This window comes from Salmo salar, unplaced genomic scaffold (genome assembly GCF_905237065.1).
Source record: "Salmo salar unplaced genomic scaffold, Ssal_v3.1, whole genome shotgun sequence".
Taxonomy (NCBI): Eukaryota; Metazoa; Chordata; class Actinopteri; order Salmoniformes; family Salmonidae; genus Salmo; species Salmo salar.
The window spans coordinates 334,145-350,082 of record NW_025548359.1 but is presented as its reverse complement, the minus strand read 5'-3'; the positions used below and the strand labels follow the sequence as shown (position 1 = coordinate 350,082).

Sequence of the window (15,938 nt, the reverse complement as noted above, 5' to 3'; positions counted from 1 at the left end):
GTTACATGTCAGTTACACTACTAGCTCAACCCTGGGAATAAACACTTGTTCTGTTAAGTCAAACAGCAGTTACCTTTGCCAGCTTTGATCAGTCAAATAAAGAGTAGCCAGTTTCTGCTCTGCTTGCTTTTACAACTCTGAGAAAAAGCACAACACGCACAGAGACAGCAGCTACAGACAGCAGCATCGTGCCTTTCAGAAGCTTTGCCTTCACACAGCCTGTCAGCAGCTAACAGCCCACCAGCAGCTAACAGCCTAGAACAGCCCCCAGGCTTAGACAGGGCCAACACTCTTATGGGTTAACCTGTCATCCTCCCCTTCATCTACACTGAATAAAGTGGATTTAACACGTGACACCAATAAGGAATCATAGCTTTCACCTGGTCAGTCTATGTGATGGAAAGAGCAGGTGTTCATGTATTGTGTACTCAGTGTATATAGACTGCAGGTTGATAGAGCTGGGCACGTTCCAGGTCGTCGTTATTGCAGTCGTGTTGCACAGAGGATTACACATCACAACACATGGAGTTGATTATTAACTCCTCAGTAACCAGATTAATGTGATGAAGCAACGTTCAGCACGTCTCAACAGAGACTACCTGGAAGTGGACTAGTTTAAATTAACCAGATTAATGTTCAGCACGTCTCAACAGAGACTACCTGGATGTGGACTAGTTTAAATTAACCAGATTAATGTTCAGCACGTCTCAACAGAGACTACCTGGAAGTGGACTAGTTTAAATTAACCAGATTAATGTTCAGCACGTCTCAACAGAGACTACCTGGAAGTGGACTAGTTTAAATTAACCAGATTAATGTTCAGCACGTCTCAACAGAGACTACCTGGAAGTGGACTAGTTTAAATTAGTGTCCAGAGGTTGATTTGGTACTAGGCCAGACTAGTGTCTAGGGTTGATTTGGTACTAGGCCAGACTAGTGTCTAGGGGTTGATTTGGTACTAGGCCAGACTAGTGTCTAGGGGTTGATTTGGTACTAGGCCAGACTAGTGTCTAGGGGTTGATTTGGTACTAGGCCAGACTAGTGTCTAGGGGTTGATTTGGTACTAGGCCAGACTAGTGTCTAGGGGTTGATTTGGTACTAGGCCAGACTAGTGTCTAGGGGTTGATTTGGTACTAGGCCGGACACTTGAGGCAGTAGTGAAACCAGAGTAACAGCATAGCACCCTGCATCCCACTGCTGGCTTATTTCTGAAGCCAAGCAGGTTTGGTCCTGGATGGGAGACCAGATGCTGCTGGAAGTGGTTTTGGAGGGCCAGTAGGAGGTGCTCTTTCCTCTGATCTAAAAAAAACAATATCCCAATGACCCAGGGCAGTGATTTGGGACATTACAATTGGCTCATTCATCCCTCTCCCCTGTAACTGTTCCCCAGGTCGTTGCTGTAAATGAGAATGTGTTCTCAGTCAACTTACCTGGTAAAATAAAAAAGTAGGGTTATTATAGACTGATGAAACGTCCTCCCTCCAGTGGTGAAAACAGAGAACTGCAGGGTAATTATAGACTGACGTCACGTCCTCCCTCCAATGGTGAAAACAGAGAACTGCAGGGTTATTATAGACTGATGACACGTCCTCCCTCCAGTGGTGAAAACAGAGAACTGCAGGGTTATTATAGACTGATGACATGTCCTCCATCCAGTGGTGAAAACAGAGAACTGCAGGGTTATTATAGACTGATGACACATCCTCCCTCCAGTGGTGAAAACAGAGAACTGCAGGGTAATTATAGACTGATGACACATCCTCCCTCCAGTGGTGAAAACAGAGAACTGCAGGGTTATTATAGACTGATTTCACGTCCTCCCTCCAGTGGTGAAAACAGAGAACTGCAGGGTTATTATAGACTGATGACACATCCTCCCTCCAGTGGTGAAAACAGAGAACTTGCAGGGTTATTATAGACTGATGTCACTTCCTCCCTCCAGTGGTGAAAACAGAGAACTGCAGGGTTATTATAGACTGATGTCACTTCCTCCCTCCAGTGGTGAAAACAGAGTACTGCAGGGTTATTATAGACTGATGTCACGTCCTCCCTCCAGTGGTGAAAACAGAGTACTGCAGGGTTATTATAGACTGATGACATGTCCTCCCTCCAGTGGTGAAAACAGAGAACTGCAGGGTTATTATAGACTGATGTCACTTCCTCCCTCCAGTGGTGAAAACAGAGTACTGCAGGGTTATGTCCTGTCCTCTGTGGCTCAGTTGGTAGAGCATGGTGTTTGCAATGCCAGGGTTGTGGGTTCGATTCCCATTGGGGACCATTACGGAGAGAGAAAAAAAATATGAAATGTATGCACTCACTACTTTAAGTCGCTCTGGATAAGAGCTTCTGCTAAATGACAAAAATGTAAAAAATGTTATTATAGACTGATGTCACTTCCTCCCTCCAGTGGTGAAAACAGAGAACTGCAGGGTTATTATAGACTGATGACACATCCTCCCTCCAGTGGTGAAAACAGAGAACTGCAGGGTTATTATAGACTGATGTCACTTCCTCCCTCCAGTGGTGAAAACAGAGAACTGCAGGGTTATTATAGACTGATGACACATCCTCCCTCCAGTGGTGAAAACAGAGTACTGCAGGGTTATTGTAGACTGATGTCATGTTCTCCCTCCAGTGGTGAAAACAGAGAACTGCAGGGTTATTATAGACTGATGTCACTTCCTCCCTCCAGTGGTGAAAACAGAGTACTGCAGGGTTATGTCCTGTCCTGTGTGGCTCAGTTGGTAGAGCATGGTGTTTGCAATGCCAGGGTTGTGGGTTCGATTCCCATTGGGACCATTACGGAGAGAAAACAAATATGAAATGATGCACTCACTACTTTAGTCGCTCTGGATAAGAGCGTCTACTAAATGACAAAAATGTAATGTTGTATAGACTGATGTCACTTCCTCCCTCCAGTGGTGAAAACAGAGAACTGCAGGGAAATTATAGACTTATATCCATAATATCAGCTGTAATAATCTGATCACCAACTGTTTAAGGATTTAACATTCATTATCTCTGTCATTAACATATTATTGAATGTATTAGTTTGAAACCTTTAAAATAGAAGCTAATGGATGTAACAGTTATTAATGCATTTATACCTCAGAGACACCTCAGGAACAGGGGGAACAGGTGGAACAGGGGAACAGGGGGAACAGGGGGACAGGGGAACAGGAGGAACAGGGGGAACAGGTGGAACAGGGGGAACAGGGGGAACAGGGGGAACAGGTGGAACAGGGGGAACAGGGGGAACAGGAGGAACAGGGGGAACAGGAGGAACAGGTGGAACAGGGGGAACAGGTGGAACAGGGGGAACAGGGGGAACAGGGGAACAGGTGGAACAGGGGGAACAGGGGGAACAGGAGGAACAGGGGGAACAGGGGGAACAGGGGGAACAGGGGGAACAGGGGGAACAGGAGGAACAGGGGGAACAGGAGGAACAGGTGGAACAGGGGGAACAGGTGGAACAGGGGAACAGGTGGAACAGGGGGAACAGGGGGAACAGGTGGAACAGGAGGAACGGGGAACGGGGGAACAGGGGGAACAGGGGGAACAGGTGGAACAGGGGGAACAGGGGAACAGGTGGAACAGGGGAACAGGTGGAACAGGGGGAACAGGGGAACAGGTGGAACAGGAGGAACAGGTGGAACAGGGGGAACAGGAGGAACAGGGGGAACAGGGGGAACAGGTGGAACAGGTGGAACAGGGGGAAGGGAACATGGAAATAAAGACAACAGCATTGAAAGTTTTGTTGATTTATTAGTTATAACATAACATTAATTTATTTTACTTTTTAGGTTAATTATTATTTTGAATCAGTTCCAATGATCTCTTTAACGCTATTAAACACATGATATGAACTGAAGCTCAGGAAGGAGTTGCAGTCAGAAAGGGGGAAGGTGGGTTTATAAAAGCCTACATGGTTTAAATGAAAACATATAGTCAACATAACTCACAGGATCAGAACAACACATATGGTTCCCTCTGTCTTAAAGGTACAGTAACATACAACACATGTGGTTCCCTCTGTCTTAAAGGTACAGTAACATACAACACATATGGTTCCCTCTGTCTTAAAGGCACAGTAACATACAACACATGTGGTTCCCTCTGTCTTAAAGGTACAGTAACATACAACACATATGGTTCCCTCTGTCTTAAAGGTAATATACAGATCATAGTGATAAGTCAATAGAATATTGGATGTAACCATTCTAGAACACAGTGATGTAAATAAAATCTAAAGCAAAATAATAATAAATCACTCTAGAACACGGTGATGTAAATAAAATAATAAGATATCATTCTAGAACACAGTGATGTAAATAAAACAATAAGATACCATTCTAGAACACAGTGATGTAAATAAAACAATAAGATATGATTCTAGAACACAGTGATGTAAATAAAACAATAAGATACCATTCTAGAACACAGTGATGTAAATATAATAATAAGATATAATTCTTAAAGAGAAACTTCAGGATTTTTGCAATGAGACCTTTATCTATTTACCCAGAGTCAGTTGAACTCGTTGATGCCATTTTTATGTCTCTGTGTCCAGAATGTAGGAAGTTAGATACTAGTGTTAGAGCAATAACTGGAAGTCTATGGCAGTTCATCTGACTCTGGGTCAGTAGATAAAGGACCTCATCTGACTCTGGGTCAGTAGATAAAGGACCTCATCTGACTCTGGGTCAGTAGATAAAGGAGTTCATCTGACTCTGGGTCAGTAGATAAAGGACCTCATCTGACTCTGGGTCAGTAGATAAAGGGCTTCATCTGACTCTGGGTCAGTAGATAAAGGTCTTCATCTGACTCTGGGTCAGTAGATAAAGGAGTTCATCTGACTCTGGGTCAGTAGATAAAGGGCTTCATCTGACTCTGGGTCAGTAGATAAAGGGCTTCATCTGACTCTGGGTCAGTAGATAAAGGAGTTCATCTGCCTCTGGGTCAGTAGATAAAGGAGATCATCTGACTCTGGGTCAGTAGATAAAGGACCTCATCTGACTCTGGGTCAGTAGATAAAGGAGTTCATCTGACTCTGGGTCAGTAGATAAAGGAGTTCATCTGACTCTGGGTCAGTAGATAAAGGGCTTCATCTGACTCTGGGTCAGTAGATAAAGGGCTTCATCTGACTCTGGGTCAGTAGATAAAGGGGTTCATCTGACTCTGGGTCAGTAGATAAAGGAGTTAATCTGACTCTGGGTCAGTAGATAAAGGACCTCATCTGACTCTGGGTCAGTAGATAAAGGAGTTCATCTGACTCTGGGTCAGTAGATAAAGGAGTTCATCAGCCTCTGGGTCAGTAGATAAAGGACCTCATCTGACTCTGGGTCAGTAGATAAAGGAGTTCATCTGACTCTGGGTCAGTAGATAAAGGACCTCATCTGACTCTGGGTCAGTAGATAAAGGAGTTCATCTGACTCTGGGTCAGTAGATAAAGGAGTTCATCTGACTCTGGGTCAGTAGATAAAGGAGTTCATCTGACTCTGGGTCAGTAGATAAAGGACCTCATCTGACTCTGGGTCAGTAGATAAAGGAGTTCATCTGACTCTGGGTCAGTAGATAAAGGAGTTAATCTGACTCTGGGTCAGTAGATAAAGGAGTTCATCTGACTCTGGGTCAGTAGATAAAGGAGTTCATCTGACTCTGGGTCAGTAGATAAAGGAGTTCATCTGACTCTGGGTCAGTAGATAAAGGAGTTCATCTGACTCTGGGTCAGTAGATAAAGGAGTTCATCTGACTCTGGGTCAGTAGATAAAGGACCTCATCTGACTCTGGGTCAGTAGATAAAGGACCTCATCTGACTCTGGGTCAGTAGATAAAGGAGTTCATCTGACTCTGGGTCAGTAGATAAAAGGCCTCATTGCCTAAATCCCAAAGTATCCTTTTAAACAGATAGGTAGAGAGTTAACAGGAGCAAGGGTTACTATCTGACCATTTCAACTTGTCAATCTCCCTTCTTAAAATCAGCCTTACAGTTAAGCAGACTAAATTAATCACCAACACTCAAACAAAATGGCGGTCTAAGGTTTTCCATGACGGGTACGACACATTGAAGAGGTCACCCGTTACATGATGATGATGGAAATGGATGGTTCTGCAGTATGAAGAAGAGAACATCTCTGAGACAGACAACACCTCCCTGGACTCCAGAAGGAAACATCTCTGAGACAGACAACACCTGGCTGGACTCCAGCAGGAAACATCTCTGAGACAGACAACACCTCCCTGGACTCCAGAAGGGAACATCTCTGAGACAGACAACACCTGGCTGGACTCCAGACGGTAACATCTCTGAGACAGACAACACCTGGCTGGACTCCAGCAGGAAACATCTCTGAGACAGACAACACCTGGCTGGACTCCAGCAGGAAACATCTCTGAGACAGACAACACCTGGCTGGACTCCAGACGATAACATCTCTGAGACAGACAACACCTGGCTGGACTCCAGCAGGAAACATCTCTGAGACAGACAACACCTGGCTGGACTCCAGACGATAACATCTCTGAGACAGACAACACCTGGCTGGACTCCAGCAGGAAACATCTCTGAGACAGACAACACCTGGCTGGACTCCAGCAGGAAACATCTCTGAGACAGACAACACCTGGCTGGACTCCAGACGATAACATCTCTGAGACAGACAACACCTGGCTGGACTCCAGCAGGAAACATCTCTGAGACAGACAACACCTGGCTGGACTCCAGACGATAACATCTCTGAGACAGACAACACCTGGCTGGACTCCAGCAGGAAACATCTCTGAGACAGACAACACCTCCCTGGACTCCAGAAGGGAACATCTCTGAGACAGACAACACCTGGCTGGACTCCAGACGGTAACATCTCTGAGACAGACAACACCTGGCTGGACTCCAGCAGGAAACATCTCTGAGACAGACAACACCTGGCTGGACTCCAGACGATAACATCTCTGAGACAGACAACACCTGGCTGGACTCCAGCAGGAAACATCTCTGAGACAGACAACACCTGGCTGGACTCCAGACGATAACATCTCTGAGACAGACAACACCTGGCTGGACTCCAGCAGGAAACATCTCTGAGACAGACAACACCTGGCTGGACTCCAGCAGGAAACATCTCTGAGACAGACAACACCTGGCTGGACTCCAGACGATAACATCTCTGAGACAGACAACACCTGGCTGGACTCCAGCAGGAAACATCTCTGAGACAGACAACACCTGGCTGGACTCCAGACGATAACATCTCTGAGACAGACAACACCTGGCTGGACTCCAGCAGGAAACATCTCTGAGACAGACAACACCTGGCTGGACTCCAGAAGGAAACATCTCTGAGACAGACAACACCTGGCTGGACTCCAGAAGGAAGGTGCAAAAGTGGACCTCCCAAAACAACTTGGGAGAACAGGAGAACAGGAGAACAGGAGAACAGTAGAACAGTAGAACAGGAGAACAGGAGAACAGGAGAACAGTAGAACAGTAGAACAGTAGAACAGTAGAACAGGAGAACAGGAGAACAGTAGAACAGGAGAACAGGAGAACAGTAGAACACTAGAACAGTAGAACAGGAGAACAGGAGAACAGGAGAACAGGAGAACAGTAGAACAGGAGAACAGGAGAACAGTAGAACAGTAGAACAGTAGAACAGTAGAACACTAGAACAGGAGAACAGTAGAACAGTAGAACAGTAGAACAGTAGAACAGGAGAACAGGAGAACAGGAGAACAGTAGAACAGGAGAACAGGAGAACACTAGAACAGTAGAACAGTAGAACAGTAGAACACTAGAACAGTAGAACAGGAGAACAGTAGAACAGTAGAAGGAAACTAAAGGAAATGAAGGGCCAATAGCCTTCAGACGGTCAAAAGCGGAGAGGTCTCTTCTCTGCCTTATGGGCACCAAGAAGATAACAAGGTGAGGTTGCCCTGCTAAATAAATTACCTCAATATGTCTGCATTTAAAACAAACATGTCTTCCAGCGAACATGAACTCTCCATTTTCAACAAGGTCTTGAAAAACCTCTTCATACTCCCCCATATCTGCATCCCAGAACATCATCTCAGACTGAGGATGGTCATCACCATCATTACCACCACCACCACCACCATCACCATCATCATCAGCACCATCACAGTCATCATCAGCACCACCATCATGACTTTTCATCGACTCCATCAGGTCAGGGTGGTTTATCATCATCATCCTCATCTTGTCAGGGAAGCGCTCCTCCATCAACGCCATCATCTCAGGGTGACGAATCACCATCCTCCTCATCCTGTCAGGGTTGCGCATCATCATCTCCCACATCTTAGGGTGCTCCATCATCAATATCATCATGTCAGGGTGATCCATCATCATCACCGTCATCCAGATCCTGTCAAGGTCATCCATCATCATCCATTCAGGGTGAAGCATCGACATCATGTCAGTGTAATGTAATGCCGTCCTCCTCATCTCACGGATTTCCCTCATCAAGTCATGGAGACTCCTCATCATCATGACTCCATCACCATCATCATGGCTTCTCCTGGCTTGGTCTGTAAACGTCGACAGATTGAACTTGAAGTGAACTGGAATGTCCTCAGTGTCGATGTGTTTAAAGAGTTGTCTTCCATCTGCATGTGTCAACAGGTTCACCATCTTCCATTTCTTCTCCAATCTCTTCATTTCTTTACAATCTTCAGAGTCTACATCCCTAAACGCAGCCGCGTCCCACACAAAGCACAGAGCATTGAACTTGATCTGGTCCAAATCCAGAATACTACCCTTGTCGTGTCTATCATAGATAATGGTGAGAGAGAAGGGGATCTGAAATCCATCCTGGTAATTGATTTCATATATCATTGTAGATAACTTGTTAACTTGGGGTAGCTTGAAACGGAACCCATTCTCCCACTGAACTCCCAGGATGTAGTTGATCATCAGAGCCACTACCTGGTCTTTGTCTCCCACAAGATAGATTGTCCTCCTAGTCCTGGAACTCTGCTCTCCAAACCTGAGCCTGGCTACTTTACCCACCGTCTGTATCGTCTCCATGGGGATCTCATAAACAGACGGCGAGCCAGAGTGCTTCAGTTCACTCTTTTCTTTAACATCGTCAGCCAATCGTGTGGTCTTTGAGAGAGTGGCGATGATGACTGGTGTGCTCCACTTGCTGATTCCAGCTTCACCACAGTCGTATCTGACTCTCACTGTGTACTTTGTGAGTGACTGCAGTCCGGTAATGATGCAGACATTGTCTTTGGAAGTCCTCTTCATCCACTCTGCCTCCTCTTCACTCTCTTCTGTTGGCACCTCTTTGTGTTCTACCACATAGTTCTGAATCTTGACCCCTTGTCCAATCACAGACGGCATTGGACAGCATACCATGAGCTCAGAGGAGTAGGCTTTGATTTCAGGCTTACCGGGAGGGCATGAAGGCAAGGTTCTGATGATGTTACTGACCTCGCTGTCTGGACCAAGGCCTGCTGAACACACGGCTCTGTATTTGAACTTGTACTCTGTACTGGGAAGCAGTCCAGACACTGTGTAGGCTGCATCAGATTCAGATGTCTTCTCGCTGCTCCATCCATCTTTCTCATCAATACAGTATTCAATCAGGTAGTGGATGACGTCATGGGCTCCCCCTATCAGGAGGGAGCAACTCCAGCGTCACACTGTTGTGAGTTCTGTCACATGCTCTGGGCTTCTCAGGTTTAGATGGAGGCTCCAAATGCTCGTTTCTTTTGGATCCGTTCTCATAAAGGTAAATGCTGGCTCCTTCTTGTTCCTTGTTGGGAATGGAGGCCAAGAGGAAACGTGTTTGTGTGTCTTCTTTGTTAGCTTCTGCAAAATCTTTGAAAAGTCCAGCTTGCTTGTCTATGTCATCAAATATGTTATCAGAGTGGTACCATCTTGTCAGATCCGGTTTAACTGGAACTAAGGCTTGTGTGTTCTCAGAGCTTTGGGAATTCAAAGCTGACAGGATAGGGTCCTCGCACCCCAGAGAGGTGAAAGTGAAACATACAACACGCTTCACCTTTGGGTTCAAGACCTCTTTGTCAAGTTCCTTCTTCGATGTGACTATCTTGGTGGAACACGTCTGACTGTAGTCCTCCGTAATCATCCTTAGGAACCGATCAACCACATTGATCTCTCTCTCAATGCGATCCATACATTCACTGAGGATGTTGCTGTTGAAACGGAACTCTCGCTGCTTTTTCAAGAAGTCGGACAACACCCTCTCTTCCTTTTCTCCCCCTCTAATAGACGGAAGGAGGTCCGCCAAAGTAGTCTTCAAATGTTCTGTGAAACACAGTTTTTTGAAAGTTTTCACTTTGGCATCAATTTCCTTGAAGTATTTTACAGGCTTGCTTCTCATTGCATCGTTGCATCTCATCTCCAGCTCACTGAGGTCTTCCAGCGCAGTCTGCCATTGGTCAACTAAGCTTCCACTGATCTGACGAACCATCTGGGCGGCAGTGGGGTCCAAGGCTTTTAACGGAAGTAGATTCACTTGCACAGGAACCCCCTCACCTACCTTCTGAGGCAAGGTTTTGTAGGTGTCCACGGCATCTTGAAAAGATACAGGATTGTTTTCCAGGAGAACGTCCCCATGGAATCTACAAGAGAACTTCTCGGTTTCAGTTTTAGAAGAGTTCTTCATGTCTAAAGCACTCTCACCCCCAATAGAAACGTAGGGAACACTATTAAGCTTCACTTTAAAGTTTGCCTCAATGTCTTTACGGTCCTCGTCACTTGAGACCTCACGATCAAACACAAAGAAAGCATTTGCTCCATAAAGTATACCTGTGACCACATGTGTAGCCTTGCCTTGGCTAAACATCTCCTTGTACTTTATGTGTTCCTGCCCAAGGTGGTTCATGGACAGTTGACTGTTTTTCTTAGTGGTGGTGTAACAAAGTGTGACTCTCGCCTGATTCTGAGACTCTTTAACATCTTTCAAATACTTAGCTGATCCCTCAACCTTAACCAGCCCTGCCAAACAGCTTGCTTTGAGAGAGCCGTTCACATTTAACACAGAGTATTTGTCAGCTGTAGAGTCAGATGTGAGGACTTTGAAGTCGGTGAAAGGCTCGTCTGTTGTAATGATGTCCCTTCTGAGTGCTTCCTCGTCCCACAGAGTCAGCCCTGTAATCAGAGGAGACAAACCAAACACTAACAGTTACTTTATTGTGTTTGGGTATGACTGACTGACTGACTGACTGACTGACTGACTGACTGACTGACTGACTGACTGACTGACTGACTGACTGAGTAGTGAGCAAGCGTGCTACCTGGAATGAGGTGATCATTGCGACAGTCATACAGCATTCCCAGGGAGAAGGGTCGTCCCAGTGCTGCGAGAGTCAAGGTTCCGTTTGAGCAAAGATCCATAGTAGGAAGTCACTGGTGGTCAGAACAAAACAAACAGAATAACATGATGCATCACTGCTTGAGTTCAGTCCACTGGTGGTCAGAATACAACAAACAGAATAACATGATGCATCACTGCTTGAGTTCAGTCCACTGGTGGTCAGAATACAACAAACAGAATAACATGATGCATCACTGCTTGAGTTCAGTCCACTGGTGGTCAGAATACAACAAACAGAATAACATGATGCCTCACTGCTTGAGTTCAGTCCACTGGTGGTCAGAACACAACAAACAGGATAACATGATGCCTCACTGCTTGAGTTCAGTCCACTGGTGGTCAGAACAAAACAAACAGAATAACATGATGCATCACTGCTTGAGTTCAGTCACCTCTTGAAAATATTGATAAAAAATGAAAATAAAAAACAGTTGTCTATTGGCCACAATGTATCATCACATTAAAACCTCTTATGGCTATGCCCCTTTTTTCTCACTTTCCGCCAGAATGACGTGCCCAAACTAAACTGCCTGTTGCTCAGGCCCTGAAGCCAGGATATGCATATAATTGGTACCATTGGAAAGAAAACACTTTGAAGTTTGTAGAAATGTTAAAATAATGTAGGATAATATAAAACAATAGACATGGTAGGAGAAAATCCAAAGGAAAAAAAACAACCGAAATCTATTTTTTTGAGAACATCCTCTTAGAATGGAATGTATAAGGTTATATTGAAGCTCCCTGAATGCAATTCCTATGGCTTCCACAGGGTGTCAGCAGTCTATGTTCAAGGTTTCTGACTTGTAACTTCAAAAAACAAATAAGAGATATTAGGTTTAGTACAGGGACAATCTTGGGAATTCGTGTTTGAGCGCGCCATGAAGACAGGACGCACCTGCTAAAATCGGTTTCCTATTGAACATACTTCTTTCCGTAAAAACTATTATACACTGCTCAAAAAAATAAAGGGAACACTTAAACAACACAATGTAACTCCAAGTCAATCACACTTCTGTGAAATCAAACTGTCCACTTAGGAAGCAACACTGATTGACAATACATTTCACATGCTGTTGTGCAAATGGAATAGACAACAGGTGGAAATTATAGGCAATTAGCAAGACACCCCCAATAAATGAGTGGTTCTGCAGGTGGGGACAACAGACCACTTCTCAGTTCCTATGCTTCCTGGCTGATGTTTTGGTCACTTTTGAATGCTGGCGGTGCTTTCACTCTAGTGGTAGCATGAGACGGAGTCTACAACCCACACAAGTGGCTCAGGTAGTGCAGCTCATCCAGGATGGCACATCAATGCGAGCTGTGGCAAGAAGGTTTGCTGTGTCTGTCAGCGTAGTGTCCAGAGCATGGAGGCGCTACCAGGAGACAGGCCAGTACATCAGGAGACGTGGAGGAGGCCGTAGGAGGGCAACAACCCAGCAGCAGGACCGCTACCTCCGCCTTTGTGCAAGGAGGAGCAGGAGGAGCACTGCCAGAGCCCTGCAAAATGACCTCCAGCAGGCCACAAATGTGCATGTGTCTGCTCAAACAGTCAGAAACAGACTCCATGAGGGTGGTATGAGGGCCCGACGTCCACAGGTGGGGGTTGTGCTTACAGCCCAACACCGTGCAGGACGTTTGGCATTTGCCAGAGAACACCAAGATTGGCAAATTCGCCACTGGCGCCCTGTGCTCTTCACAGATGAAAGCAGGTTCACACTGAGCACGTGACAGACGTGACAGAGTCTGGAGACGCCGTGGAGAACGTTCTGCTGCCTGCAACATCCTCCAGCATGACCGGTTTGGCGGTGGGTCAGTCATGGTGTGGGGTGGCATTTCTTTGGGGGGCCGCACAGCCCTCCATGTGCTCGCCAGAGGTAGCCTGACTGCCATTAGGTACCGAGATGAGATCCTCAGACCCCTTGTGAGACCATATGCTGGTGCGGTTGGCCCTGGGTTCCTCCTAATGCAAGACAATGCTAGACCTCATGTGGCTGGAGTGTGTCAGCAGTTCCTGCAAGAGGAAGGCATTGATGCTATGGACTGGCCCGCCCGTTCCCCAGACCTGAATCCAATTGAGCACATCTGGGACATCATGTCTTGCTCCATCCACCAACGCCACTTTGCACCACAGACTGTCCAGGAGTTGGCGGATGCTTTAGTTCAGGTCTGGGAGGAGATCCCTCAGGAGACCATCCGCCACCTCATCAGGAGCATGCCCAGGCATTGTAGGGAGGTCATACAGGCACGTGGAGGCCACACACACTACTGAGCCTCATTTTGACTTGTTTTAAGGACATTACATCAAAGTTGGATCTGCCTGTAGGGTGGTTTTCCATTTTAATTTTGAGTGTGACTCCAAATCCAGACCTCCATGGGTTGATAAATTGGATTTCCATTGATTATTTTTGTGTGATTTTGTTGTCAGCACATTCAACTATGTAAAGAAAAAAGTATTTAATACGATTCTTTCTTTCATTCAGATCTAGGATGTGTTGTTTAAGTGTTCCCTTTATTTTTTTGAGCAGTATAGTTTGATTACATTTTAGGGTATCTGAGGAGTAAATAGAAACGTATTTTGACTTGTTGAAACAAAGTTTAGGGGTAGATTTTTGGATTCCATTCTCACCATGTTGAATGAGTGGATTAGTCAAATCGATGGCGCCAACTAAACAGACTTTTTGGGATATAAAGACGGATTTTATCTAACAAAACGACACTACATGTTGTAGCTGGGACCCTTTGGATGACAAATCAGAGGAAGATTTTCAAAAAGTACGTGAATATTTAAACGCTATTTGTGAATTTATGAAACCTGTGCCGGTGGAAAAATATTTTGATGTGGGGCGCCGTCCTCAAACAATCGCATGGCATGTTTTCACTGTAATAGCTACTGTAAATCGGACAGCGCAGTTAGATTAACAAGAATTTAAACTTTCAACCCGATATAAGACACTTATATGTACCTAAATGTTTAATATCCATAATTTTTATGATTATTTATTTGAATTGCGCACCCTCCAGTTTAACTGGAAGTTGTCCCGCTAGCGGGACGCCTAAGATAAGTGTCAAGGTCCAACCCTCCCACCACGCCCTCACCAGCACCACAAGCCATGCAGTCAGCGTGGAACATGCCCATTGAAAATGAACACAGGCTGACTTCATTACCCTCATTAACTAAACCTAAGCACAGAAATGGTTGACTGGGCCACACTGCTGAACCCCCAGGTGCCCAACCTTCTAGGAAATATAGTCAACATACTTCCTTCAAGACTGTTGTAAAAGCATTCCAGGTGAAGCTGGTTGAGAGAATGCAAAAGAGTGTGCAAAGCTGTCATCACGGCAAAGGGTGGCTACTTTGAAGAACTCTTTTTTTGCTTACTACATGATTCCATATGTGTTATTTCATAGTTTTGATGTCTGTACTATTATTCTGCAATGTAGAAAATAGTAAAAATAAAGAAAAACCCTTGTTCTAAAACTTTTGACTGGTAGTTTTAACTGGAGCTGCTACTCCCCCTATGGTCATTCCCCCCCACCTCCCCAATGATAATGCTGCTACTCCCCCTATGGTCATTCCCCCCCACCTCCTCAATGATAATGCTGATACTCCCCCTATGGTCATTCCCCCCACCTCCTCAATGATAATGCTGCTACTCCGCCTATGGTCATTCCCCCACCTCCTCAATGATAATGCTGCTACTCACCCTATGGTCATTCCCCCCACCTCCCCAATGATAATGCTGCTACTCCCCCTATGGTCATCCCACCCACCTCCCCAATGATAATGCTGATACTCCCCCTATGGTCATTCCCCCCACCTCCTCAATGATAATGCTGCTACTCCCCCTATGGTCATTCCCCCCACCTCCTCAATGATAATGCTGCTACTCCCCCTATGGTCATTCCCCCCACCTCCTCAATGATAATGCTGCTACTCCCCCTATGGTCATTCACCCCCACCTCCTCAATGATAATGCTGATACTCCCCCTATGGTCATTCCCCCCACCTCCTCAATGATAATGCTGCTACTCCCCCCTATGGTCATTCCCCCACCTCCTCAATGATAATGCTGATACTCCCCCTATGGTCATTCCCCCACCTCCTCAATGATAATGCTGCTACTCCCCCTATGGTCATTCCCCCCACCTCCTCAATGATAATGCTGATACTCCCCCTATGGTCATTCCCCCCACCTCCTCAATGATAATGCTGCTACTCCCCCTATGGTCATTCCCCCCACCTCCCCAATGATAATGCTGCTACTCCCCCTATGGTCATTCCCGCCACCTCCTCAATGATAATGCTGCTAATTCCCCTATGGTCATTCCCCCCACCTCCTCAATGATAATGCTGATACTCCCCCTATGGTCATTCCCCCACCTCCTCAATGATAATGCTGCTACTCCCCCTATGGTCATTCCCCCACCTCCCCAATGATAATGCTGCTACTCCCCCTATGGTCATTCCCACCCACCTCCTCAATGATAATGCTGCTACTCCCCCTATGGTCATTCCCCCCACCTCCTCAATGATAATGCTGCTACTCCCCCTATGGTCATTCCCCCCAACTCCCC

At 45.8% G+C, this 15,938-nt stretch overlaps 1 protein-coding gene across 1 annotated transcript; it reads right to left on the bottom strand.

Annotated features, from left to right (window-relative positions):
• Positions 1-9,620: 9,620 nt before the first annotated feature.
• On the bottom strand, positions 9,621-11,638 carry LOC106594614 (stonustoxin subunit beta). The gene is made up of 2 exons (XM_014186018.2): positions 11,284-11,638; positions 9,621-11,137 (listed from the first exon to the last, which is right to left on the bottom strand). The coding sequence occupies exons 1-2, from the start codon at positions 11,381-11,383 to the stop codon at positions 9,621-9,623; spliced, it is 1,617 nt and encodes a 538-aa protein (XP_014041493.2). The 5' UTR covers positions 11,384-11,638.
• Between the last annotated feature and the right edge of the window lie 4,300 nt (positions 11,639-15,938).